This window comes from Suricata suricatta, chromosome 11 (genome assembly GCF_006229205.1).
Source record: "Suricata suricatta isolate VVHF042 chromosome 11, meerkat_22Aug2017_6uvM2_HiC, whole genome shotgun sequence".
In the NCBI taxonomy this organism is placed as follows: Eukaryota; Metazoa; Chordata; class Mammalia; order Carnivora; family Herpestidae; genus Suricata; species Suricata suricatta.
The window spans coordinates 50,286,348-50,313,955 of NC_043710.1; the positions used below are offsets into that span (position 1 = coordinate 50,286,348).

General features: G+C 51.7%; 2 protein-coding genes across 5 annotated transcripts; one reads left to right on the plus strand and one right to left on the minus strand.

Annotated features, from left to right (window-relative positions):
* The first annotated feature begins 6,941 nt into the window (after positions 1 to 6,941).
* On the plus strand, positions 6,942 to 22,318 carry APBB1 (amyloid beta precursor protein binding family B member 1). Of its 4 annotated transcripts, XM_029957483.1 has the most exons (15): positions 6,942 to 7,706; positions 12,009 to 12,122; positions 13,645 to 13,820; positions 13,916 to 13,972; positions 14,052 to 14,137; positions 14,252 to 14,315; positions 14,746 to 14,895; positions 15,265 to 15,392; positions 15,499 to 15,504; positions 15,798 to 15,912; positions 16,063 to 16,147; positions 16,426 to 16,509; positions 21,221 to 21,336; positions 21,483 to 21,659; positions 21,749 to 22,318. In XM_029957483.1, exons 1-15 carry the CDS (start codon positions 6,986 to 6,988, stop codon positions 21,914 to 21,916), a joined length of 2,247 nt encoding a protein of 748 aa, XP_029813343.1. In that variant the 5' UTR covers positions 6,942 to 6,985; the 3' UTR covers positions 21,917 to 22,318. The 4 variants fall into 4 exon arrangements, with proteins under 4 accessions (XP_029813343.1, XP_029813340.1, XP_029813341.1 ...); XM_029957480.1 differs by lacking the exon at positions 12,009 to 12,122 and having other exon boundaries at positions 6,943 to 7,706; XM_029957482.1 differs by lacking the exons at positions 6,942 to 7,706; positions 12,009 to 12,122 and adding an exon at positions 12,723 to 12,747.
* Positions 22,319 to 22,448: 130 nt separating this feature from the next.
* On the minus strand, positions 22,449 to 27,078 carry SMPD1 (sphingomyelin phosphodiesterase 1). The gene is made up of 6 exons (XM_029956621.1): positions 26,621 to 27,078; positions 24,932 to 25,704; positions 24,202 to 24,373; positions 23,726 to 23,802; positions 23,384 to 23,529; positions 22,449 to 23,240 (listed from the first exon to the last, which is right to left on the minus strand). The coding sequence occupies exons 1-6, from the start codon at positions 26,900 to 26,902 to the stop codon at positions 22,831 to 22,833; spliced, it is 1,860 nt and encodes a 619-aa protein (XP_029812481.1). The 5' UTR covers positions 26,903 to 27,078; the 3' UTR covers positions 22,449 to 22,830.
* Between the last annotated feature and the right edge of the window lie 530 nt (positions 27,079 to 27,608).

Sequence of the window (27,608 nt, forward strand, 5' to 3'; positions counted from 1 at the left end):
GCCAGCGGACCCCACAGCCCCTTCCCCTCGAGGCTTGGGTCCCCCCCGGGCAGGCCCCATCCCTGCGGGCGGTCCTCCCGCCGCGCGCATCCCGACCATCCTCCTTTTCTCCCTTGTAGGCTCCACCTCGGTCCTCACAAAGCCCCCTCCCCGACCTTTACCTGGTGCCCCTCCGGGCTTGGGAGGGTCGAGTTTGGGGGACCGAAGCCAGGAGAGGTGGGGGATGGGGTGGGGGAGGGGAGGTCAAGGGCTGGGAATGGGACGTGGGGTGAGGTAGGCAGAGCCCTGGCGGATTTCTCCAGGGTCCCAGGCCTGGAATCTGTCAAGCCGCATTCTGTTGCCCTCGGCGACTAAGGGGTGTGCCTTGGGGCCGGCTGTGTCCCCAGCTCGGCCAGGAGGCCTAGCACTCACAGAAGCACTAGTCCAGAGCAGCTTTCCCGCTGCCAATTAGCGGTTATTCGGAACGTATTTTGCATCGGCCTGTGCATTTCTCGCATTCCCGGCCCCTCCAGACTAGTCTCAGCTCTCTCTTCTCTTTAAAAGCCAAAGCCTTGCCTACACTTGCTGTCTTCATTTCCTCACTTCCCATTCATTCTTAAAACCTCTTCATTTCGTCTCTGTCGCCCATGCCCACTGAAACTGCTGGAGCCAAGGTCACCTGAAACCTCCATGTGGCCAACTCCAAAGGACACTTTCCTGTTATCCCCCTTTACCTTTTAGTAGTATTTGGTGGGATATGGTAACTGTCCTGGAAGCATTTTCCTGGTTTGTCTTGTCCGGCATTGTCTGCTCCTTCCTGGTCTCATTTGTTACCTCCTTTTCCTCCCTTTAGATATTGGTGAAGCTTTTGGTTCTGTCCTGAGCTATCTTCTCTCATTATGTACTTTCTCCTCAGGTATTTTATTCAGTCCCAGGCCTTCAAATTTCATATATGTATTCTGAGGATTCTCAGATGTTTATATCCAGCCCAGACTTCTTTTCTGAAGTCTACATCCAGCTGCCATCATGATATCCCCATTGAAGTTCAACAGAAATCCCGGACTACAGATCCCAAGCTGAATTACCTTCCCTGTGTCACCTCTCTATGCTTCTTCCAAACCACTTCTCCCTTCAGCTCTCAGAAATGGCTACTTTCCAAGCTGGGATCCTGGGCAACATTCTAGATTAACCTCTCTCCCTCATCCCCAGTATCTAATGTCACCAAATTCTGTCACATCCGCTACCTAAATATTTTTCAGGTATTTTCCATTCATTTCACTCTAGCCTCACCGCTACTGAATTTAATCTAGGCCAAAACTCTTTTTCCCCCTCATTGCTCTAATTGCATACCCTCTTGCCTACCTCCCCTTAAACATTCTGAATACAGTGTGATCCTTTAAAAAATGGTATCTGTCTGATCACTTACTCATTCAACAAATGTACTTTGAGCACCTTTTATACATCTGGTACTGTGTTAGGCACTGAAGATGTAATTATGAGCAAAATAGACTGGGATGTTGTCCCTACGGAGCTGATAATCCAGGAGGGAATCAGATAAGAGTAAAATCACAAGTGCAATAAATACTATGAAGGAAAGGTGGATGGTGCCTTGAGAACACATAAAAGCACAGTGCAAACTGGTCTGGGAGATAGAGAGCCAAGGAAGGTTTCTCTGAGAACATGACATTTGAACTAAGATGTAAAGGATGAGTATCAGTTAGTTAGGCTGAGTGAGGGTTAGCAGAAGGAGGTTCCAGGCAGCAGGGAAAAATCACATGCAGACACCTTGTGAAAGGAGAAAGCATCATGTCTTCAAGGAATCAAAAGAAGGCCAGTGAGACTAGAGAGCTGAGTGCTGATGCTGGAGAGGAAGGCAGAGGCCACACTGAGCATGACAGTTTAGGCCTTGTTAATAATTGTGATCTTAAGGTCTTTGTCCTTGGTACGGATTGTGATGGTAGTGGATGTGGAGAGTAGATGAAGTCCAGAAATTTTCCTCAGAGAGAAAATTATCAGTATCTGGGGATGGATGGGATGTGGGGGGTGAGGGAGAAGCTAGTGTCAAGGATGATACCCCTGCGTCTGATTTGCACAACCAGATGGGTGGTTCTAACACTGCATGAGCCAGAATCCTAAAGGAAGACTAGTTAGGGTGTGGGAGAGAGAAGCTTAAGCAGGCATGTTTGTATGAGAGGCCTTTGAGACATCAGGCAGAGGAGATGTTGAGTAGGAAGTTGAATGTACATGTCGTGGAGCTCAGATGAAGGGTCTGAAATGGAGATGTAAATTTGTAAATGAACAGTGTATGGGTAGCACCTGAAACTATGGGCATAAGGACATAAGAACAAGCCATGAGAAAGGACATAAAGGACATAAGAACAAGCCATGAGAAACTCTAACATGTAACAGCTGTTAGAGGAAGAGGAGCTAGCATAGGGGTCTATGAAGCCACGGGACAGGAACTAGAGTGTAGAAAGAAAACCAGGAGATGTAGTGTGGGGAGCCATGGGTGAAAGCTGGATGAGAAGCAGGGTGTGGAGCGGTGCCGAGAGTACAACCAAGATGCTGTGTGGTTTGGATTAAATGACAGGGTCCTCTTGACCTTGGCAGGAGCTGTTACCAAGGTGTGCTGGGAATGGAAGCAGAGTCAGACAGGGTTGAGCAGTGAGTGTAAGGTGAGGGAATGGCAACAGTGAGTAGAGATGTCTCTTTCAAGAAGTTTGCTTGAGCTGGGGAGAGAAGGAGCAGTTAAAGGTGCTGGAGGAGCATCTGTCATGAAACATTCTGTTTTTAAGTTGGGAAATAGTGGATCCCATTGAGAAGGAGAGGTTGATTATATAAAAGAAAAAATGGATAAACAGTTGTATAAAATTCCTGGAAAGGCATGAAAGGAAGGAGCCAAGTAACAGATGAAGCAGTTGGTCTAATGAAGAAGGAGAAGAGGATAGGTGCTCAAGTCAGCAAATTTGTTTTTGGACATTTTCCAACTGCTGGCTTCCATTTCCTCTGTGAAGCAGGAGTGGGAGATCTTCTTCTGGGAGGGAGGGGTGGTCCAAGGAGAGTTGTGTTTTTGTCTCAACTTAAAGGTCTCTTCATTGGGGCACCAGAGTGGCCAAGTCAGCTAATCATCTGACTCTTGATCTTAGCTAAATTCTTGATCTCAGGGTCATGAGTTCAAGCCCTGCATTGGGCTCCATGCTGGGTTTTAAGCCTACTTAAAAATCCCCTTCCTCAAGCAGGTCTTTGCTGATTTCTGGATTGGAATAAGCCTCAGACTCTTGTAGTGCCCTGTTCCTTCCCCACCACAGTGCGCCATCATTTGTTCAACAAATAGGGAGTGCTTATTGGTGCCAGGGACTGTTCTAGATACTGGCACTACACTGCTAGACTGTATACATCATTGGGGAAGAACCATTTCTTTGTAATTCATCACTCTTCCCCATGCCTAGTACAGTGTCTCACAAGTAGTAAGCTGGCAGGTTAGAGGACTCTTGACCTTGAGTAGGACTCACCCCTACCCCTGTGGTTTGATATCATCTCCTTCAGGCCTAGTGGCCACTCTTTTAGCTCCTTGCCTGTGGTTTGATATCATCTCCTTCAGGCCTAGTGGCCACACTTTTAGCTCCTTGCCTGAAGGGCCCTGCCCAGCTCCCTGCCTTGAGCCAGAATTCATGTGGATCCTTCTATCCTTTGAGAGGCTTCAGGTAGACATAACTCCAGTGAGAAGAGAGAGGCTGTCATGTGCCCCTTAAAGATGCTGGTCATCCTTTGACATCAGAAGTTAGGTGATGGTGCCACACAGTGCCTTGAACCAGGTGCTCAGGCTTCAGCACTTGTTCATAACAGAGCTGCCTCATTTCTTCCCCAGTACTTTCTGCCCTGGTGACCAGAGGACAGGGATGCCCTGGAGTCGAGCTGGCTCTTCACTGTCCCAGTCTCACGGTGTATGTGCCCTTTCCAGATCACACCTCCAAGTGCTAAGGAGGTTGGTCCCATCCTGAGCATACCATTGCTTCAGAGAAGCGCTCATCATCTCCATCATCCTCTGAGTTTGCCAGAGTCATGGGGTCTTCCACATCCTGGAACTCACGGAGATCTGACTGTTGAACAGACTTCAGGCCAGGATGTTAGTTTATGTTAACTCCATCCCTCCCCTCTCCCCTAGATCTCAGTCCTTGCTGCCCTGGGATCCCCTGCCTTTATCATTCTTCAGCACCCTCCCTGACATGCCTTTTGCCCACCCCCAGACCACAGGACCACACAAGCCTGTCTCAACATCTGTTGCCACTAGTTCCGAGCCTCCTAATTCCTCTCATCGCATATCTGACCCCTCCATTTTTCCCTTCCGTCCACACCAAGGGCCCACTCTGTCGCAGATGCACAGCACACACTCTTTGGTAATGGGAATGTGAAACTGAATAAGACATAGCTTCAGATGTTCGGATGGAATGGGACACTGGGTGTCATGAGATACGGAGAGGGAACAGTCCCCTGAGCATGAGGAAGGAGGACTGAACTGGAAAGGCTCACTGCTTAGGAGCCTTGACTGCTGAGCCAAGTTTTGAAATATGAGCAGAGATTCTCACATGGGGAGATAGGATTCCAAGCTGAGGGAGCACTATATACAAAGAGCCAGGGTTGTGAGGGTACCACAGGTTCTAGAATCTGCCATACTTTGTGAGGCTGCAGTGTAAGGTGTGAAGGATCAGGGGAAGGGGAAGAGGTTTGAGAGGTCATAGGGATTGGCTCAGGGAGGCTCTTGGTGTCCTGCTAGCGAGCACAGACCTTACCCTGAAGGCAGCAGTGAGCCATCTAGGTTTTCCAACTGAGGAGTGACACAATCTGGTTTCCATTTTTGGAAGATTACTGTGGTTCTAGGCAGCGACAGAGCCATTTATTTTTCTCATTTATGCCAGTGACCGTGAGTTTGCTTACTGCCCAGATGGAGCCACACCAAGCAGCCAGCAGTTACACGTGAGGCAGATACACAGACAAGAACATGCTTTCATCTGTGTCACAGACGTGTGCACAGCATTGTGCCAGGGTCTGAGGAGCTGGGCAGGATGGAAGGGTGGACTATGCCTCCTGCCTCAGGACCATATGTGCACCTGGAGAGAGAGCAAAGCCTTACTCAGGCAGCTGAAAGCACCTCACAGGCAACCTGGGCTCAGGACTGAGAGCTGCTCTGAGGTGCAGAGAGGCCTGGGGCCCAGGGTTTGGGAGGAGGTGAAAGAACTCCCCAGTGGGTCCAGAGGGAGAGAGAACTCTCAGGTGAGAAATCAGGGAGAAAGAGACATACAGTGGGAGTTGGAGAGAGGTGTGTGTTGAGGGGTAGTCAGTGAGGGAGAGCTGTGTGCTGGAGGGAAGGGTCAAGGAAGAAGAGAGGACACCGAGAGGATATCAGGGAGGGGAAAGGGTGACTCAGTAGGAGCTAAGAGGGCCAGGATGAGAGAAAATTGGGTAGTAGTTGGTCAGGGAGAATGACTTGTGAAGTGGTGGCAGGGAGGGTCCAGGAAGTGAGCACTTTACAGTGCGGGGGGGGAGGGGGTGTCAGTCAAGGTGGGCAGCAGAGCAGTGGAAGCTCAGGGAGATGGGGAGAGTAGAGTGAGGTTTTGAGAGTGGGATCATTGGACAATGTGCCTGGAAGGATGGGAAGGCAGAGAAGGTGGTCCACAAAGGGCTCGTAAGGAGAGGGGGCCCAAGGGGACAGGAAGTAGGGGGCTATCAATGTAGGACAGGAGATTCCCTCACCTGAAGGGGAGATAGGGTTTGGTTGGGGAACTGTTGAGACACAGTAACATGGCCAAAGTGTGTTTTCTGAAACTGGGAGAGGAGATGCTAAAATGGGGCCCTTAGGAGATGGGAGGGCAGAGTTACACATTCATTCAACAAATATTGATTGAATTCCTATTCTGTGCCAGGACTGTGTTAAGCTCTAGGTATATTGCATTGATCAAAAAAAAAAAAAAGACAAAATCCTCCACCATGGAAGTGAAATTATAGAATTACAGTCATAAGGAGACAATCATGAACCAGATAATAATAGTAATAATAATAATAATAATGTTTGATAGCTTGATAGGTGGTCTAAGCAGTATGGAAGGTTTGAGTATTGCCGAGAGAGGGAGTGGTGGTCTGCAGTTTTAAAAGGGTACCAAGGAAAGAGTCACTGAGAAAGTGACATTTGGATCAAGACCTGAAGGGCTGAAGGGTACAGGTCAAAAGCCCCTGCAATGACCCAGGCATGGGCCATTATAGGGGCTGGCAGATGGAGTGGTGCCCAGGATGAGACACTTTATATAAACAGTCATCAAAATGTAGCTTCAACTGGTCAAAGGATTGGGACTGAAGGTCCTTCCATTGCGATCTTCCTTCCCAGGTTCTTGCCTTTGAGGGACGGGTCTACAGCTCATTCCTCCTATTCTCACAGTCCCTAGTAGGGGTAGGCTTCAAGACTGGTTGACCCTAGTGATTTAACAATAATAAGAATGCAGCCTGGGGAGCCCACAGTAGGAGGGCTGTGGATAGCAACGTGGCAGGAGGAAGGGAGCAGTCAGTGTCCAGTATCCAGAACACACGAGCCAGCCCCACGCCAGCTGGGTCCCTGGCACAGTAAGCCCCGGTCGGATAAGCTGGGGGTGGGGATGCACAGAGAGCCATTGTGTGGAGGCTCTGTCGTTGGGAGAGAGGACAGAGCAGGGGGCTAGCTGTGCTGTCCCAGAAGCTCGGGGCTGGGCATTTGGGGCCAAAATGGACTGTGGGGCCTGGCCCTCGCCTTTGGTGGAGATGAGGTTGAGCAGGTGATGGTGAAGGGGGACAGCAGTTGATCCTAGTCATTTCATGGGAAAATAGCTCACAGCACATGGAGCAGTGGGTGCTGGCCTGCTGCACGTAAGGGAGATGAGGAGGTGCAGAGCACAGCCTGGGCAGAAGCAGGGGTGCTGCTGTCCCAACCTGGAGGCTCAACACAGTCTCCTCTCCCCACCCTACAGGATCTGCCAAGGCCATGTCTGTTCCATCGTCACTGAGCCAGTCGGCCATTAATGCCAACAGCCACGGAGGCCCCGCCCTGAGCCTACCCCTGCCCTTGCACGCTGCCCACAACCAGCTGCTCAACTCCAAGCTGCAGGCCACGGCTGTGGGACCCAAGGACCTGCGCAGTGCCATGGGGGAGGGTGGTGGGCCTGAGCCAGGTCCTGCCAATGCCAAGTGGCTAAAGGAGGGCCAGAACCAGCTGAGGCGGGCTGCCACGGCCCATCGTGACCAGAACCGCAACGTGACCTTGACCCTGGGAGAGGAGGCCAGTCAGGAACCTGAGATGGCACCCTTGGGCCCCAAAGGCCTGATGCACCTGTACTCTGAGCTGGAGCTCTCCGCCCACAATGCAGCCAACAGAGGGCTCCGTGGATCTGGCCTGATCATCAGCACTCAAGAGCAGGGGCCAGATGAAGGAGAGGAGAAGGCAGCCGGGGAGGCCGAGGAGGATGATGAGGAAGAGGACGAGGAGGAGGAGGAGGAGGACTTGTCTTCTCCCCAAGGGCTGCCTGAACCCCCGGAGAATGTGGAGGTGCCCCCCAGACCCCAGGCCCTTGCTGACGGTCCCCGAGAGCACAGCAAGAGTGCCAGCCTCCTGTTTGGCATGCGGAACAGTGCAGCCAGTGACGAGGACTCAAGCTGGGCCACCTTATCCCAGGGAAGCCCCTCCTATGGCTCCCCAGAGGACACAGGTACCTTAATGGAGCTTGATGTGGGGAATATGGGAGGGCAAGAGGGCAGAGGTCAGGCCTTTCCAAACAGAGGCCAAGGCCAGCCTGGGCATGAGTCACAAAGTGCATGTCCTCAGTCCTCAGCAGACCATATCCTGGTTTTCCTGAATGAAACCACTCCTACATGCAGAGTGCTTGCACAAGTTGATAGATCCTCCCATCATGCACACATCAGTGAATGGTAGACCAGGTGCATTTAGGGAGCACTTACCAGGTACTGCCCTGTGCTCAACATTGTCGTATTTAATCCTCACAATAATGTTGTGAGGTAGAGACTGTTATGATGCCTGTACTATGATGATGATGTACTACAGATGACAAAAAAAAGGAGGCCTGGACAGGTTAGGTAGCTTTCCCAAAGTCGCAGTCTGGGATCACAGTAGGACTGAGTCTTGACCTAAGCTCTTGGCCCTGCATACCCTGCCACTGATGCACACAGCACAATGAACCAGGTGCACTTGAGCCAGGTTTTAACAGGCCAGGTCTGGAGGCGGCAGCAGCACCTGCCCACAGAGGTCTATTTGGAAAGACTGAAGTCGGTTGTGTGCAGAGACCACTCTGGCATTGCAAAGATACCGTTTTGTATCTTTTGTATCAGGAATGGATTATTGACTAAAAGGGAATAAAGGAAGACTAAACACTTTCTCCTGGGTGGGTAGGGGGAGAAAATAGATATTAGGACTCCAAGGACTGATCATTAAATGTGTCCTATTTAAGTAAATTGAGTCTCCATATTTACTCATGTCACATAGAGATGCAGTCAAGGCTGAGGAAAAAAGGACAGAGATAATGGGATGTAGCTACACCCTGGACTTCTGTGGACTGGGATGTAAGTAAAGATTAGGAAAGGCTTGGGCACTTGGGTCGCTTAGTCAGTTGAGCGTCCGACTTCGGCTCAGGTCATGATCTCATAGTTCGTGGGTTCCAGCCTCGCGTCAGGCTCTGTGCTGACAGCTAGCTCAAAGCCTGGAGCTGCTTCAGATTCTGTCTCCCTCTCTCTCTGCCCCTTCCTTGCTTGCTCTCGGTCTCTCTCTCAGAATAAAGACATAAAAAAAAAAAGAAAATTAAAAAAAAAAGATTAGGAAAGACTCTTGTGTGTACCTGGCACCAGGCACCATACCAGACCCCAAACTGTGAAGCCTTTGCAGGGGGACATGCAGTTCATGCAGATGAGCTGAGGGCAGGACACTGTACCCTTTCAAAAAACTTATCATGGACATTTTCAAATATCTACAGAAGTCGAGAGAATAGAATAATGAGCCTGATTTCCCATGACCCAGTTTCAACAATTATCAACACATGACTAATCTTGCTGCCCCCACCTACTCCTGGGCCCTAGCCTAGGTTATTTGGAAGCAAACATCCAAATCCATAAATGTTTACCTATGCATTTCCAAAAAAATAAGACTCTTTTAAAAATATCCACAATATACTATCATGAGCTCAAAACTTTAACAATAATTCCTTAATATTATTAAACATCTAGTCAATGCTTACAATTTCCCAGTTGTTTAATAAATGACCCCTAACCTTGCTACTTAAAAAAAAGTTTTGATTGTTTGAATCAATAACCAAAGAGCCCCAGACCTTTCGGTGGTGGATGTGTATATTAAATTTTCTTTTGGTCTGTATATTGTCTTTCCAGTCCTCTGTCTCTCTCAATTTTTGCCTGCAGGTTGTTGTTGTTATTGTTGTTGTTTTAAATTGGAGACTCTGTGTTATCTGTCTTGGGTTTTCCATGGTCTGGATTTGCAGACCTTCTCTCTGTGGCAGTGTTGAACAGGTTTCTCTTTCCAGAGATTTCCTGTAAATTTGAGAGTAAGTTCCAGAGCCTTGATCAGACTCAGAGTTGAGAGGTCTTTTTGTGTGTGTTTTGCTTTTGCAAAACATTGAGTACTTTTATCAAAGAGAAAGTCTTTTCGCCTCTTTTTATGATGTTAGTGACCTTCGATGGTGATTGCTTGGACCCCCTTTAAAGGGAGCGCTGCTGCTCTACTCCAGCTTGTTACTTATAGGGTTGGGTCGGGGGAAACGCAGTTGCAATGGAGCCAGTTCGTGCAACTTTTCTAGGTGAACTGAAAACTGGACATTGATATGAAATATCCCCATTTATTTTTTTAAAATTTTTATTTTAAAGTTTATTTTTGAGAGAGAGAGAGCGAGAGCATGAGCGGGGAAGGGGCAGAGAGAGAGAGGGAGACAAGACAGAATCTGAAGCAGGCTCCAGGCTCTGATCTGTCAGCATAGAGCCCGATGCGAGGCTTGAACCCATGAACCGTGATATCATGACCTGAGCTGAAGTCAGCTACTTAACCTACTGAGCCCCTCAGGTGTCCCCCCATTTCTTTCTTTTTTTTTTTTTTTTTTTAAAAGCACCATGCAGCCCCACCAAATCTGAGTCTTGTATCAGTCTATAGGCTGCTGGTTTGCAGTCTCTGCCCTAGTGGTGGGTATGAGTCAGAGGCCTGATTGCTCAGGGGCTGCTGGGATGGTCACTACAGTGCTGCCCCTGCCAACCTTCTGGGAGAAGAAGGTTAGAACTGCTGAAGAAGTGGGCAGGGTATGCTGGGCATGGGCATCAACCTCAGTGAGAGAGGATGGTCAAGGATCAAGCTCTGGTGGAGACTGTGGAAGTTCAAAGTAGTGAGTGGTGTGGGGATAGCCTAAGGAAGGGGCTGAGTCACTGCTTACTCTTTTGTAATTCTGGTACTATGGCCATGAAAGCAACAGAGGAAGTCTATCCTAGGATCTCCACAAAGTTGTTGATTGAATGCATAAGTGCATGAATGAATGAATGAATGAATGGTGAATGACTGAGTGAAAAAACATTACTACCTGTGTTGGGTTCATACTGCCAGGCCTTGTCCTAGATGCTGAGAATGCATTCTATAAGGGAGGAGGTTCCCAGCCCTATGGCACTCACAGTCTAGTGGGGGAGACAGAGATAAACAGACAACTCTGATCAGCACGGTGAGCACTGGGATGGGAGAGGTGCAGGAGGGGCACCCAGCCCTGCCTATGTGCATGGTGGGGGGATAGGGGGTGGGTCAGTTTTGAGAAGTAGATGCCTGAAGGAGGAGTGGATCATAGCCAAGTGAAGATTGAAGGATGGAGGCTGGACTTGGAGAGGATGAAGGGCTTGCCAAGCAGGGAGAGAGAGAGAGAGATAAGGAGGGGGGGGTGCTCACAGATAAGGCTGAGGGGCAGAAAGTTAGGGGCTCAAAACAGCACCCAAACTCCAGGAGGAGTTTAAGTTCTATCTTGAAGGCAAGAGAAAAAATAATCAAGAGTATTAAAGTGGAGAGTAGTTTAGCATTTTGGAACAATCATGTGTGTTGTAGTGTGCAACCCAGATTGGAGGAGACTAGGCTGGAGGAGGGAGCCCACTTGTGAGGTTGTTGTGGTGATCCAGGTGAGAATTCCAGGTAGGAGCTTGGACTACTATAGTGACATGGGAGGAGGGAAGAGGAGAGACCATTATGCAATTCACTGACCCCTGAGCAAATGGCCACCCCTGGTTTCACCATGAAGGCATGCATGGATGAGTGAATGAATGATACACAAACCTTTGAATTTGTGCATGAGTGCCTGAATGAGTCAATGCAGGAGTGAAGATGTACATTCCTGAAAAAAATGTGTGCATGTGGCAGAAAGGCCTGAGTGGGGCTGTGCTTGGAGGGAGATGTGCCAGGCTACAGAAGGGCCTCCCAGATGGTCATGGGGGGAGAGTGGCCCCTTCAGGACAGATCGGAAGGATGAAGCTCTTTGAAGCAGGAAGGTACAGGCCAACAGGGATGGCAGATGGATTGGTGTGTGTGACTAAGTCAGAAGATGGTCAATTGGTCCCTAGATTCAAAAGGTGTATGACCCTCCATGAAGAAGGGTGTGGCTGTGGAGGGCATGGTTGCCCTGGGTGCTGGTGTTCCTGAAAGGTTTGATAGGAGAGCCCTGAGGACGATGGAGGGTTCCTGGGAAAGAGCAGGCATTCTAATTTCCTGGGGCCTGAGGTGAAGGGAGGGTGGAGGGAGAAGAGGTGGTAATGGCTACTTAGAAGGCTGGAAGGGCAAGAAGAGCCCCTCCTCTGTGAGCCCACCTCACTTGGAAGCTGAGGGTGGTGAGACATCTTGCTCAAATAAAGAACTCTCACATCAGGTGTGCATCCACCTTGGATAACTGTGCCTGCTCCCAGCCCCTCTGGGCCCAGTTGCCCAGCAGTCTGGGTCTGGGGACTGCCTGTATCCTCAGTGCTGCCTCTTGGACCAGTCAGGATTCCTGGTTTCCTTGGTAACGGGAAGCACGTCAGCAGTCTGGGCGCTCCCAGCTATCCTGGTGCTGCGGTTGCCGAGGAGACGCTGCAGCCTAGCTGGGCCCTGGCAGGTGAGGGGGGCTGTGCTGGGAAGCCCCGAGCCCAATCTCAAGCTTGCTGGGGCCCAGCCCTTACGGCTCACTTTTGGCCTCAAAGTGCCCGGCAAGTTCTGGGCCAGGGAGGGAACCCTGGGAGCCCTGAAGCCACACCCTTTTTGTGCTGAGAGCTACAGGCTTTGCAGGGCCCCAGGTGACTGAGGTATTCCCTAGGGGTTGAGCTTCCTGGTGTCCCCAAGACTAGGTTTGACTGTGGTGCTGTGGCGGCTGCTGCAGGGTGAGATGGAGATTCAGGATTGGGGGAGGGGAGCCAGGATTAGAAAGAAGAGATGTGAGCAGGATGGGCTGGGGTCTTATGAAGACCCTCTGTCCTCACCTCAAGGAGTTCCCCTCCCGTGGTGGTCCTGTCCCCTCCTTGGCGAGTGCCAGGCGGGGGAGGATCTTGCCTGGCAGGCGCTCTGCCCTGGTGAGAAGGGGGCGGGATGAGCTTTTCTCTGCAGCCCAGCACCAGGCTGTGAGCCCAGCTGGCTGGGCTGGAGGGGCTGTGAGGAGGGAGGGTAGAGGCAGGAGGGGCTGGGAACCAGCGCCATGTTCTCCCAGGACTTTTTCCTGGCCATCATCCTGCAGGACAGCAGCCCAGGTGAGGGGTGGCGTGGGGCTGGGTATGCTGTGGGGTGGGGCTGGGTGGGGAGGAGAGGCAGAGGAGGCATAAGCTGGGCCACAGAGCTGGAGTTGTGTGGCTCTGCTAGGAGACAAGGGGCGTATGTCACAGGTACGTGTGCATGTGCATGAAATATTTGCCTGCCTCTGTGTGTGGTAAAGGGTTTCGGTGTGGGTGTCTGTGGTGTCTGCACACATATGGCAGAGGTTGACTGAGTGTGCACTCCCCGTTTGTGTTGTACACACAGGTTTGTTGGGGGTTGTAGTGGGTGTGGTCTCTGTGCACACGCGGTGGGAGCTGTTATATATAACTGTGTGTGCACGCCTCTGCACTAATGGGGTCTGCATTAGTGTATGGCTGGAGTTGGTGTGTGTATGTATGTTTTTGCCCCTGTACATGTGGGTGCCCCTGACCGTGATACCTGCCATCTATGTTGGCATTTTGTGTGTGTGCACACCCTTGTGTTTGATGTGGCTGCACAGGTGTGTCGTAGGGCTTGTATATGTTGCGTGTCTAAGTGCACATATGTGTGCAGGAGCTGATATGCTTGTGTACCTGAAATATGTATATGTATGATAGGAGGTCAGTTGGGGTTACCCAACCTCTCTCCCTTCTCTCTGCCTTCCTCTTTCCCTCTTTGTGGCCACATTAGCCAGGCGCAGGGTCTAGGGGGAGACCTGAGTCATATCCCCTGCAGGTGGTCCCCCATGTTGTGATTCCAGACTGCAGGCTCTAGGAGGAAGCAGGAACTTTGTGCGGGAGCCCTTCCCCCATTCCTCCCTCTGCACAGTGGGGTCCCAGTGCGGGGACTGGGCATAAGTACCCACTGTCTGCTTGTTGGATGGGCACACCCTCATCAGTCCCCCCACCTGGCAGATTCCTTCTGGAACCCCAACGCCTTCGAGACGGATTCCGACCTGCCGGCTGGATGGATGAGGGTCCAGGATACCTCAGGGACCTACTACTGGCACATCCCAACAGGGACCACCCAGTGGGAGCCCCCAGGCCGGGCCTCTCCCTCACAGGGGAACAGCCCCCAAGAGGAGTCTCAGGTGAGCTCACAGGTTGTTTTTTGCTCAGGGGTGGAGGGCTGGTGCTGCTGGAGCAAGATGAGCCACCCACTCATTGCTCCCATCCCTCTTCCTAGCTCACTTGGACAGGCTTTGCCCACGGAGAAGGCTTTGAGGATGGAGAATTTTGGAAGGTGAGCGGACCTGCTTTACAGTGGGGGAGCTGGAGAAGGGGCATCATTTTGGTCCTGACTCCTCTCACCCCTTCCCAAGGATGAACCCAGTGAGGAGGCCCCTATGGATTTGGGGCTGAAGGACCCTGAGGAGGCGACATTGTCCTTCCCAGCTCAGAGCCTCAGGTGAGTGGGAAGGCATGACACAGTGGGCTGGCAGGGGGATGGATCTTTCTGGGAGAGGCCTTGGGACACCTCCCTGTTTGGTGATCTGTACTAAGTGTTAGCATCTTCCTCCAGCCCAGAGCCAGTACCCCAAGAGGAGGAGAAGCTGCCTCCACGGAATGCCAACCCAGGGATCAAGGTTTGTTCAAGACCAGTACCCATTCCTCAGGCTGGGGCTCCTGTGTGTGTGTGAGACCCCCTCATGTCACATTCTGGGGAGCATCTCTGATCTCAGTAAGATCTCCAGGCCCCGAGTTAGGAGCTCCTCTAGTCTTAGCACAGACCCCTGTGTCTGAGCCAGAGGCATGTCAGTGTTTAACTCAACCAGCCCAGTGGCTTGGTGGGGGCTCTGTCCATGTGGCTCAGATGCTTCCTTGTACTGCAGGGGTCTCTTCTGAGACCATCACCCCTCCCACCAACCGTACCCTGTTTGGGGAGCTCTGCACACCCTCCAGCTGCCATGTTTTGAGTCAGGAACTCCTCTGCTCTCAGCAGAGTGTCCTGTGTTGGGGGTCCTCCGGTTCTAGCTCAGACCCTGTATCTCCCACCCCCTCTTCTGTGTCTCGCAGTGTTTTGCCGTGCGCTCCCTAGGCTGGGTGGAGATGACCGAGGAGGAGCTGGCCCCTGGACGCAGCAGCGTGGCAGTCAACAACTGCATCCGTCAGCTCTCCTACCACAAAAACAATCTGCACGACCCCATGTCTGGGGGATGGGGGGAGGTGAGGGCTGAGCTGGCAGGTGTGGTGCAGTGAAGAAGGGAAGGGAGCTGTGAGGGAGAGGAGAGCTGGGCTGCCTGAGCAGTGATGGGGGGAGCGGGGTGGGGAGGGAGGCGTCAGACCCCCCAAGTGACAGCCCTGTGACATGGGTGTGTGTGTGATCCCAGGTCGGGATCTTGGGAGATGGTTTCTAACAGTGACTGGATGATAAAAGGTGTCACATAAGAGATGACAGATGTGACCTCTACTAGAGTGAGGTCTGCACGGTGAATGGTCCAACACCAAGGTGGGGGGTGCCCGGTGCTGGCGGTGGCAGAGATCAGCACCTCCCCAGCTGGGGCTCCACTGAATGCCTGCTCTCTGGGCCCGCAGGGAAAGGACCTGCTGCTACAGCTGGAGGACGAGACACTAAAGCTGGTGGAGCCGCAGAGTCAGGCCCTGCTGCACGCCCAGCCCATCGTCAGCATTCGAGTGTGGGGTGTCGGGCGGGACAGTGGAAGGTGGGAGCTGGGCCTGGGATCCTGGGGGCGGGGAGTCATCCAGAAGTCTGGGTGGGGGCTCTCCTCCCTAACTTTATTCTTTGCCTCTCTGTGCTGCCGGACCCAGAGAGAGGTACTTATGCCTAATTTACCCTGCCTGTTCCTCCTCCCACACCTGGACCAGGCACCTCAAAGTGCCCAAGTTCCCCTCTCTGCCCTGCCCCTTCCTGCCCGCTCTGCTCGCCCATTTCCCCCTCAGCATGCTTGCCTGTCTACCCACCAGCCAGAAGGCAGCACCCACAGGATACCATCCTGAGGCCAGAAGCCCAGAGGAGCTGTGATGGACAGGGAGGGCATGGGTTGGGTAGGGATGATGCCTCACATTGGATGGCACTGGGAGACACTGAGGTGCCCCTTCCCCAACAGGGACTTTGCCTACGTCGCTCGAGATAAACTGACCCAGATGCTCAAGTGCCATGTGTTTCGCTGTGAGGCACCTGCCAAGAACATCGCCACCAGCCTGCATGAGATCTGCTCTAAGGCACGGCCCCCTCCACTCCCTGGACTAGCTGCCACCTTTGCTCTACAAGGATGTGGGTGGGGGTCACTGAGTCAGGGTGGGGGCGCTCCAGGGCAACAAAGCCCTAATGGACTCTCCTTCGATCCTCCCCTCCACGCTTCCCTTGCTCAGATCATGGCTGAACGGCGTAACGCCCGCTGCTTGGTAAATGGACTCTCTCTGGACCACTCTAAACTTGTGGATGTCCCTTTCCAAGGTCAGTGCCACAACTCTTCCAGGTCCAGCTCAACTTTGTTGGCAAAGGTGCAGTAACTCAAGAAGAGGCATGTGCTACTACATGGACATGATAAAAACTGGGCACATGGAGACTAAAGTCTTTGGATCAAATAAGTGAAGGGACTCTGGTTAAAAGCAGATGGGGAATGGGTGGAAGTGAGGACTTGGCTGGGTGCACGTCCAACTTATGCCCTGGTGGTGGGACTGGGAGTGAGCAAGATCTGCCACCACAATTGATCCTCGTTTTCTTTTCCACAGTGGAGTTCCCAGCACCTAAGAATGAGTTGGTACAAAAGTTCCAAGTCTATTACCTGGGGAATGTGCCTGTTGCTAAACCTGTTGGTATGTGTGTTCTTCTTTACCTAGGGACCACCAGCTTTGATCCCAAAGCAATGCCCCCACCTTCTGCCTCCCAGTGCCTCTTTTACCAGCCCTTCCTCATGCTTGATATCACCCTTTCCTTTAAAATGCATCCCACCTCCTGTACCTATGTCCCATCTGCACTCTGTGTCCTGCCTATAGCAGTAGTTGTCATGCCTTCAGTGAGTGTGAGCCAATGACCGAAGCACACAGGGAGACCAACTCTTTATCCCATGGAAACACTTTGATTGGGTTGGGAGGCAGGTCTTAGATGACTGGAAACACCAAGTAGCAGCTGGGAGCTGGGTTTGGTATTACAGAACTAACTGTGAGCTGTCAGCACCCAGAGAGGAAGCAGTGAGCATAATTGTGACATGCTCTATTGCTTGTGGAGTACTTCCTTATATGTCAAATTTTATTTTTATTTTTTTAATGTTTATTTTTTTGAGAGAGAGAGAGAGACAGACAGAATGTGAGTGGGGGAGGGTCAGCAAGAGAGGGAGACACAATATCCGAAGCAGGCTTCAGGCTCTGAGCTGTCAGCAGAGTCCGACGCAGGACTCGAACTCGTGAACTATGAGATCATGACCTGAGCTGAAGTTGGACACTTAACCAACTGAGCCACCCAGGCGCCCCTTTGTCATTTAAGTTTTGATGATTCTATGAAGCTGGGATTTTGGTAATACTGTTTTGTAGATAAGGAGACTTAGAGTAGAAACTATCTGGTTCTCACTTATATTTCTGGTGCTTTCACAGTACCTGATATTTATTTGTTCATTTGTCTAACAAATACCTATGAAGCCTATTATGTGCTAGGTCCTGGGAGAACAATGGCCACAGTTTTCATGGAGCTTACAGTGAAAAGAAAAAGAATTAATCAAATTATATTAATAATAAATGTATATTACAAATGAGCATTTATTGCAAGAAAGTTGCAAGGTCCTATAAAACTTGTACAGAAGGATTTACTTTAGGATGTCAAAAAAGACTTTCTTGAGAAAGTGACATTTGAACTAAGACCAAAAAATGAATAGGAGCTAATGTGGTGAAATGGGATAGAGATGGGAATAAAGCAGGGGAAGATCATTCCAGGCAGGATGAACAGGGCAGGGGAGGACCCATAGTAGAAGACACTTGGGTACTTCAAAGGCATTGGGAAAAGGCCACTGGTGCCAGATGAGGTCGGGAGCTGGGTAGCAGTCAGACCCTGTAGGACCCCATAGGCCATGTTAATGATTTGTCTTCATCCTAAGAGCAGCAAGGAGCTATAGAAGAGTGTTCAGGAGAGCACTTGGCTAATCAGAAAGCTTACTTTGGCTATGCCATGGAGAAAGATGTTTAGGAGGGGTGGTGGATGTGAAGAACTCAGTTGAGAGGGTCTTGGAGCATGGCTGGTAAGAGTATTGTGGACTATGGTGGAGCTGAAGAAAACTGTGCAGATTCAAGAGATGTTTAGATGATTAAAATCAAATATCTTGGTTATTGACTGTGGGACGAAGGATAGAGGCATTCAGGCTGACTCCTGGCTTCCTGGCTTTGGGAGCTAACTGGAATGTGATGTCATTCTCTAAAGGTAGTAGACTGTGGAAGAGGCTAGTTTTGGTATAGAGTTTGGAGTTCAGTTTTGGACATGCTAATTTTGATGTGTCTTGGGGAGGTTGAGTGGCAAACTCAGGCTGGCAGCTGAATTCACAGAGGAGCGATCTGGGTTTGCAAATTCAAATGTGGCGTTATTGGGTTTTAGAGGTTATCAAGGCCATGAGTGTGGAGAAGACTAACCCCTGAAAGTAGGGAGCCCACAGTGAAGAGAGTAATGAGACTAGGCCTAGCTTTTAGGCCCTCCAGCATTTAATGGACAGTACAGGAAGATGAAGTTGACAAGGATAATGAGAGCAGCAGGAGAGAAGCCAGAGGAAAAAAAAGACTGCTTCAAGATATGGTCAGGGGTCACATCAAAAGATATTTAGGAAGAACTCAAAAGTGTTTGGTGAATGGATGAACAAACAAACAAATGAAAGAATGAATGAAACTTGCCTCAGATGACATGGCCAGTAAATGGTAGACTTAGGAATCAAACCTGGTCATCTTCAATTCTCTGCTCTTCCCCTCAAACCATGCTGACTTTAATGACCAGCATCTTATATCCAATAAAGGGACCCTTCTTGGAAAGGATAGGGATTGAGCTGGGGTTTGAAAGAAGGCCTGGATTTGCAGATGGAAGTTGATATTCCAGTTAGGTTCAATGGCACTGTCACAGACATGGAGCTGGAGGTGCAAAAATCTTGCTCAAGGAGCAGGAAAAAAGCTTGGCTGACCTCAACACCTTTGCTTTCATTTCTTTCTGCCTTTCACCCTCAACTTCCAAGCCTTCATTGCCTCTTCTGGTTATTACCCCTACTCGCTGTCTGCCACCTTGCATAGGTTCTCACAATAACGAAGCAACCATCTGCAATACTTGACTGCTCCTCTGCTGCCTGTCACCTCGATGGGTCTGCTCTGTTGAGTCCCCAGCCTCTTTTCCTGCTTTGTCCAACCTCCAGGAGTTTAACATTGGCCCCTCCTGAAGCTGCAATATTCCCTCATTAATCATTCATTTATTCAGTGAATAAGTATGGAATGCCTGATTTGTGTCAGGCACTATTCTAGGTTCTTAGTATACATGAATGAACAAAACTGGCAGACTACTGCCTTCAGGTAACTGACATTCTAGCCAGGAGAGACAGGCAGTAACGAAATTACATACTATACTGGAAGGCAGCAATTGATCTGGAAAAAAATGCACAGTAGGACCAGGGATATTGGGAGTGCAGGGATGGGGGTTAGGATGTAGGCTTCACTCCTGAGTTATTACCAAATATGGCAGACTTTTTCTAGGCCACCTTGATCCACTACTTCCTCCCCTACCCTCACTGATCCTCTCCATACTTTGAGGCCGGGTCCTACCCCCATAGCCCCATGAGCTTGTCAAGCGGTTTGACTTTGATATCTTGTCCACACTCATGGTCTTCAAGATTTTCCACTGAGTGGCCTAAATGTCAAAAACACCACAGCCCTTGGCAATCAGACCTGACCCACTCAGGACTGCCTGCGTTGTCACCATTCTGTAGGCTCCTAGGTTACTTGGTTATACGGTTTGAATGCATTTGCCCACGTTGCCTTCAGGGTGACTTGCTCATGCATCTGGAATTCCTTCAGTATATACACCTGTGCTAGGATTGGGGCCATGGAGATGAATTAAACTTGGCTTCTGTTCTTGAGATGGCTACAGCCCAGTATGGAGAAAGTTTTCCAGGAATTACCAGATGTGCTAAGGGTTGTTCTGGCAACATCCTCTCTCTGCCCTGCAGCAGGGAAGGCTTCTGGGCAGGGCTTGGAATAATCCCAAAGGATGAGTATTGGGAGTTACTCAATCAAGAGGGAAAGGGTACTCCAAATGGAGACATTTCCGCAGTTACAACCTGTGTCCCTTGAGGGCATCCTCTCCTCTTACTCTGTATTCCCCATCTGCCTACTAGGGCATTTGCCAGGATTAGATGTTAATAAATGCTATATAAATCATTTGAAGCTCAGAGAGCAGTAAATATGAGGCTTGACAGCTCAGATGAGGCCAGTTTTTGGAGGACTTGCATGCTTGGGAGAGGAGCTTGGCCTTGATCCAGCCAGAGGTAAGATGAGCAAGGCCAAGATGAGGGAGGACTTTCAAGGAAGGCATTTGTCCTCTTCCTTGTCCTCTGCCCATAAAGGATCCATGTGGTCTGCTTATGGAAGCCCAGAGGCACTGAGAGGGGCAAGAGTGCCCAGGAGTGGCCCACAGGGCTGCATGCCTTCATGTTGGCACCACTTACTCTAACCTCTTACCTACGAAGGTAAAGACTAGTAGTTCACACTACCTGTTCATGAGTAGTGCAGGGACCAGCACCCATACTCCACCATGCCATGTGCTTCTCCTGCTGTGTTTTCTGCTGAGTGCAGACAAAAGTGGGATGCAGGAGTGAAGTGTTTAATAACAGTTTGAGATGGAGGAAACCACTGTGTTACAGGGGGAGTTGATTGATCTAAAAGTCAGGAACCTTGTGTTACTTCCTTTGAGCACATTATAGACATTACTGAAATTACTGAATCCAACTAAGATTTGACAGTCCCTCTGAAAACTTAGGAATATAGAGAAGGGAAATTTAAGCATCAGTTTCCTTATCTGTAAAAATGGTACTAAAAGAATCAATTGGGATACTGTCATAGGTGTAAATGCGATTGTGCACTGTAATGACTTAGCACAGTGGGACACAAAAGTCAATGTACCTCAAGTGGATACAAAACAAAATTTGGGTCTTGGGAGAGGAGTGGCCTATAGGAGTTGGTTTGGGAGTTGCTGTGGTGTGATGTAGTGGAATGTCTGAATGTGGGTGAACAGTGAGAGCCAAGATGTGGGGAGGTCAGAGCTTTGGGGGAATCAGCTCATTTAGGAGGCTGAAGGAAGAGGCAGAATCAAGTAAAGAAAACCAAGCCTAGGATTCAATACTGAAGAAACCAGAAAAGTGGTAAGTCACTGAAGCCAAGGAAGAGGGCACCAAGGAAGAGACACCTGTGCAGCATTGTCCAGGGCTGTAAACTGGTGAAATGGGGGTGGAGCAAAGGCCTTGGGGTATCCTCTCTTCACCCCTAGTGGTATAATGTTTGTGTCCATATCTTCCAGGGGTGGATGTGATAAATGGGGCCCTGGAGTCAGTCCTGTCCACTAGTAGCCGTGAACAGTGGACTCCAAGTCATGTCAGCGTGGCCCCTGCTACCCTTACCATCTTGCATCAGCAGGTAAAGACTGGAATGGGAGAAGGCATGGCTGTCCCTCACCATGGAGGGGAGCTGGGGTGGTTGGGGAAGAGCTGCCAGTAAGGTTGATGAGCCTAGTGGAAGAGAGGGTTGGGCTGTTCCTTTCTAACTGGGCTCCCTTCCTCCAGACGGAAGCAGTGCTGGGAGAATGTCGGGTGCGTTTCCTCTCCTTCCTGGCTGTGGGCAGAGATGTCCACACATTTGCATTCATCATGGCTGCCGGCCCAGCCTCCTTCTGCTGCCACATGTTCTGGTGCGAGCCCAATGCTGCCAGCCTCTCAGAGGCTGTGCAGGCTGCCTGCATGGTAAGCGGATAGGGTGGTGGAGTGGTGATGCCCACGCCACCTGAGGTAGGCTGGAGAGCAACTGCTGCACCTATTTCTTTTCTTTGCAGCTCCGCTACCAGAAGTGTCTGGATGCACGCTCCCAGGCCTCCACCTCCTGCCTCCCGGCACCGCCTGCTGAGTCTGTTGCCCGCCGTGTAGGGTGGACTGTCCGCAGGGGTGTTCAGTCGCTGTGGGGTTCCCTCAAACCCAAACGCCTGGGGGCCCATACCCCCTGAAATCCTCAATCCTCCCTTCACCTGCTTGCATTGGGCCCCAGGGAACTCAAGGGTATGGGGCAGGGAGGGGCACTAGAGGCTATTGTTAGACCTCAGGCCCCCTCAAAGCTGTCCCTCCCCAATAGCTGGGGTTCCCTGCCTAGGGGCTGGGGAGAGAGAGACCTAATCCCTGCGAGGAAGTGACAATACTGGATTGATAAGAGGAGCAGGAAGCAAGACCAGCCCCAGGCTCTCCACCCCTTTTCAGGTGGAGCAGGAGGAACTGGTCTAGGCCAGGCCCCATCTTAGTAGGGTCTGGCAGGGGCAGAAGGGGGACTGGTCCAGGCATGGGTCCCCTCCCCACTGTTCCATGGGCACCTCTGCTGTACTGATATCACTAATAAAGTCCGTCTGCCCTGCTAAGCTGTGTGCCTTCCTGTGCCTGCACCATACCGTCACCCCCAGTACCCTGATCCCTCAGTTTGGATTATATTCCCAAAGTCCCTTTCCCTTGCCTACTTTAAGAGAAGAAAGTGGGACAGTCACAGAGGAGTCTGGAGTCCTAGTCTCTTATCTTTATTTTAACAGCCTGACCACCAGGCAGCAGCAGCAGTACAGGGTTCCTGACTGGCCAGCACAGGCCTGGGGTGACAGCTCCTGTGTGGTCTGCTGGGGCAGTACCAACTTAGACCTTTGCTCCACAGTGATGAAAGGCAGTAGTCCCAGGGCAGCTTAGATGCTGGGCACAGGTAGAGCAGCTGCCCTCTCCTATATCTTGCCAAACCAGCTCCATGAAAGAAGGTCCTGTTTCCCCAGTGTGCTTGGGGCCCAGGGACAGGGTTTTCCACCAGACACTCTTCTTACCATGGCCGTCCTCTGGAGTTTTTGCACCTTTTCTAAGATTTGCACTTTCCCAAATCTGGGCCTTGGGAGTCCTAGCAGAAAGATGGACTTGGCTGCAGGCTCTGGACATCAGGGAGGCTTCCATTCGGCACCAGATGGCGACATAGAGCAGGGCTATCGGAGCGAGCTGAGAGTTGGGCGCACAGAGTAGTCAGGCGGCAGGGCATGCCACAGGGCTCTGAAGGGGGGTGGCCCTTATGGTAGAGAAACCAGAAGGTCTGGAATAGCTGCGTGTCACCTCGCATGCGGTACACCAGGTCATGCCAGGCGGCAGGCAGTGCGTTGGGCAACCCATAGGTTTCTCGAGCCCTATAGAGACGCTGCCAGTGTGGTGTGGCTCCTGGCTTATTAGCCTGTGTCAGGTTCAGGATGTAGGTCTCATGATCTAGGACCACATGAGAGCTCCCCGGATAGTTGCCATCTATTTGGTAGACCCGATAACCTGCAAGGAGGAAGGGCTGACTAGAAAGGGAAGGAGCCAAGGCAACTCCAGGAAGAGGTCACATGTCCCATCTGCCCTTTGCCAGCCTTGGCCCCAATTCTTGTTTCTACTTCCTCTATCTCAACAACTCCCACATCACTCACCAGGATTAAGGCCGATGTAGGTGGTGGCACTGGGTGCCAGGAAGGCTACAGACAGTGGCCGGCTCAGGGTCTCCTCGTCATAGAATATCTCAAACTCATCCACGTGGGTGTGGCCAAAGAACTGACCAGCCAAGGTGCTCTCATACCTGGCCAGAAGACACTAATTAGATTCAAAAGGTTTTAGGGACAGGAGGAGATGTGGGGAGATGGGATGCTTTCTTTCTCCACACATTGAAGTAGCCTGTCTATACCAATGGGGCAGGAGGAATGATAAAATACTCAAAGGAATTTCCAAATGAACTTCAGACTTCATCCACCCCCTTCTCCCCACCTCCCTCTTACCTGGCTACAATTCGGTAATAATTCCAGCTCCAGCTCTTCAGGCAGTGCCCTGGGGGAATGTGGCCAATTATATGTACCTGCAGCGAGAGTTAAGGGAGGTTATCAAGAGGAATGCCCCTTTACTTGCTAGCTGGGATCCTCCTTGATTCATCAGTTGTTCAATAAAGCCAATTAGAACTTCAAACTGAAAAAAAAAAAAAAAGGAAGATTATGAGGACAAGGAGGGGTCCAGGCAGCCCTGGGCAGGAAGTTCGTACTCATCACTCCTCCAACAGCTGGTATTGCTGGCCAGAGAGGAGGAGTGAATGAGGGATCCTAAGGGGGACCAGGAGCTGAACTCTCAGGGAATCCAATTGTTGGGAATTTCAGAAAACCAGGCTTCTCTACTCACAGTTGCTCCAGATAGGAATCTGGTCATGAAGGGCCTGCTTCTCCCCCGACCCCCTATTCACCATGTCCTCACCACTTTCCCTCACCTTATCTCCTCGATCCTCTGCTGCCTGGAGCTCCCCCACAAGCCACTGGAGCTGTCCAGCAGGATCTGTGGAGTTGATCAAGAGCCAGAAGTTCTCACGGGAACAAAAATTCATATTGAGAGAGATGAGGCGGAGGCCAGGGCGTGGGGAAAGGGCATAGAACCCCCCAATTCTGAAACAAAGTGAACACGAAGGGTCAACACTCATTCATAATCCTGGTCCTGTTCTCACAGTCCTGTACTAAGCATTTGGGTGGAGGGCAGAGGCAAACAGGACATCACCCCTACCAAGGAGCTCACATTCCAGCAGAAGACCAAACAGTACCGATTATAGGGCCTATATGACTGAGGCAAATGGCTCAGGAGGCAAAAGAGCTCTAGGAGTTCAGGGGAGAGATAAAAGATAACTATAATGGGAAGCAAGGGACATTCAGAAGGAATATGATCTGAGCCTGGGAAAGTTGGGATGTTAAGGTTGGGGGCAGGGGAGGTGTTTTAGAGAGGGCCAACATGAGCAAAGACACAGACCAACATGGAGAGGGTATGCTGTCAGCCTTGGGAGGGAGCGTGGGTGGACATACATAAGGGCAGAGGTGGAGGGTGGGGTCAAAGCCAGTGAAGACTGCTGAGGACTCATGCTGGAAGAGTCACAGGTAATGCCCAGGTCCCCTGCCCCCTTCACTATCATCCACTTTCTTTTCCCTTCCTGGGTTTCCATGGACCTCAACTACCTGAGGGTGTGCAGGGCCTCAGGAGGCAGCCACGACTCCCATGCTTTGGCCATTGCCTCATAGAGCCAGCTGGAAGAGTGATTGCCCTCTATGAAGGGGGGAGGGAAGCCATTGACAGGTGTGCTCTCGTGGTTGCCCACAGCAGGGTACACAGGCACTGGCCCCAAGAACTTCTTCACAAGGGCTGTGACGGTGGTCAGGGCCCGAAGCTGGTCCTGACGTGACTGGTGCCAGATATTGTGGGCAGGGATGTCTCCTGTCCAGTACACCATATCAAAGGGGCCGGCAGGGCCCAGCCCGCTCAACAGGCTCTCCAGGGTCCGCAGGGGCAGGTCACACTTGCTGTATTCGCCCCAGTATCCAGCACCTGGGCGGGAGGCAGGTGGCAAGCCAGAATCCCGGCGGCAACACAGTGGGTTCTCACAGTCAGGATCTGTGCCCTCCAGGTAGTCATGATCCCAGTGCAGGTCAGTGAGGAAGAGGATGCGGCTGACAGGGGCGCCTGGGGCTGGGGGCTTGGGTGGTTGTGGGGCCGGCTTTGGTACAGCCGGCAAAGAGATGTTCCAAGATGAGAAGACGTCCCAGTGCCCACAAGTGGAGCCCAGGAGCAGACCACAGGCCTCAGATGGGCTCAGCACTGAGCGTGTCCACACCTCCACCATATCATCTTGAAAGAGCTGGACAGTTGACTGGCACACAGTGGGTGGTGCTATCTTCAGCAGTTTGCAGAGCTTGGTGGCAACGGAGCCCACCCAGGCCACACTGGACTCCTTCTGTGGTGGGAAGAACCAGTGATGAGAGGTTAGAGGGGACACAGGGGCCAGGACAACCCCTGGCTACCACCATCTGTGTCTCCCTATCCAAACTGGGGCCAGGCCAGACTCCGTGCCACTGTGGTGAAGAGACTTCAGTGCACTCCCTGACTCCCACAGATATTGCCCTGTGACTCAGGCAGCATCAGGCCAGTAGTTCCTCTTCAGCTCAGTAGGCAGTGGCATTTCAGGCCTTTTGTTTGCCTGGCTGGCTTCCTCAGTTACTGTCTGCAGAGTGACTTGAAATTTGGGCTGTCCAGAGTTTGGGGGACACACACAAGGGCAGGCCCTGTTTCCCTGGGGAAACCTGCAAAACTCACCTACCAACCAGCACTCATCATCATCCCATCAGGTCAGGACAACCCCATCTAGTCCCACACCCTTGGATCTTTCTGAATTCAAGTCCCTTTTGAGCAGCTAGTACAGTCATGGTGCTCTGGATTAGAGATGCCAAATGTAAGGCACAGGGGGATTCAGAGTCAGATATACCAGGAAAGGAATCCCAGCCCTTCCCCCTTGCCGCCAGCTCTGTGCCCTCGGTGAAGTTACTTCACCTCTCCCAGATGCTCTTCATTTGGAAAATGGGAGATAACAACTGTAATGAAAACACCTCACAGACTTGACTTGACCTGTATAAAATGGCTAGCACAGTGCCCGGCATAAAATTTGCGCTCTTTCCTTACTTCACAAGGTCACAATGGAGGTAGCGGTGGCGTCTAGTCATGGGTGTCCCTAAAGGAGAGCAAATCCGGTAAAGGCTTGTATCCTCAGCCTCTTCATCAGGGATGCTCTTCAGGACCCCAGCCCCAGCCCCTCCACCGCCCGACCCCGCCAGCGCTCCCTTGGCTGTTCTACTGCAGGACCTGTAAGCGCTCACCTTCAGCCCGAAGTCAATAGCAGTGAACACACTTTTGCAAACTGGGCAGGTGAGGTTCCACCACCCAAAGGCGTCACGGAGCTGGGGAACTAAGCGACCGGAGGGTTGGCTTTGGATGGGAAGAGGGTGGGCCCCGACCGGGGCCCAGAGAACCAGCGCCAGAGCCAGAGGCAGGCCCATCCACAGGAACCTCAGTCTGGGGGACCCTCGGGTCCGGTCCGATTCCTGCTCCGGGCCGGACCTGGGGTGGCCCCGGTCGAGAGATACTCCGTGACGGAGCATTGCCCGGCTTCCTAGAGCTGGTTCGCCCGTCCGGGTCCCGCTGGCCTCGGCCCTGGCTGGTTCTCAAAGCGCCGGGCGGCGCCAGGGACTGCCGACGAACCCCGGGGGCAGTCGGCTGACGGCTCCGCGTCCCAGCTGCAAGGCAGCTCCGCCCCTTCCTCTTCCTGGGTTCCCCAGCAGCAGATCTCCTTCGCAGCCAGGATACCGGTCTGCACCGGAGAGGCTGAAGGGGCGGAGCGCACCCGGCCCCCGCCCACGCCCCGCCCCGGGCCCTGACGTACTGCGCGCGCCGCTGAGAGGAGGCTGGCTGTGTGCACACTAAACCGCGGGAGGTCGCGGGAGGGGTAGCAGCCCTTGTACCTGACGTGGAGCCAATCAAATGTGGCTGGTGAAAGGTTCCCGGAGGCTCCTAGGCTTCTACTCTCTTCAAACCTGGACAAAATTTCTGGAATAGCTCATTGCCAGGCCCATCTGGCACACTACTGGTTCACCACTAGTTAAGGAAGTCTGGGGAACAGCACGCCCTGCAGGGATTCTCACACTGTGTTGCCTCTGCCCCGAGAGCGCCTCCCCTCCATCTCCCCTGTTCTGCCACAGGCACCAGGACCCTTGAGTCACCCTGACAGAATCTTTGAGTCACATTTGATGCAGAGTTCCTGATGGAAAGGCCCCTGAACTCTTGGGGCCACCCATTTACTTTACAGAT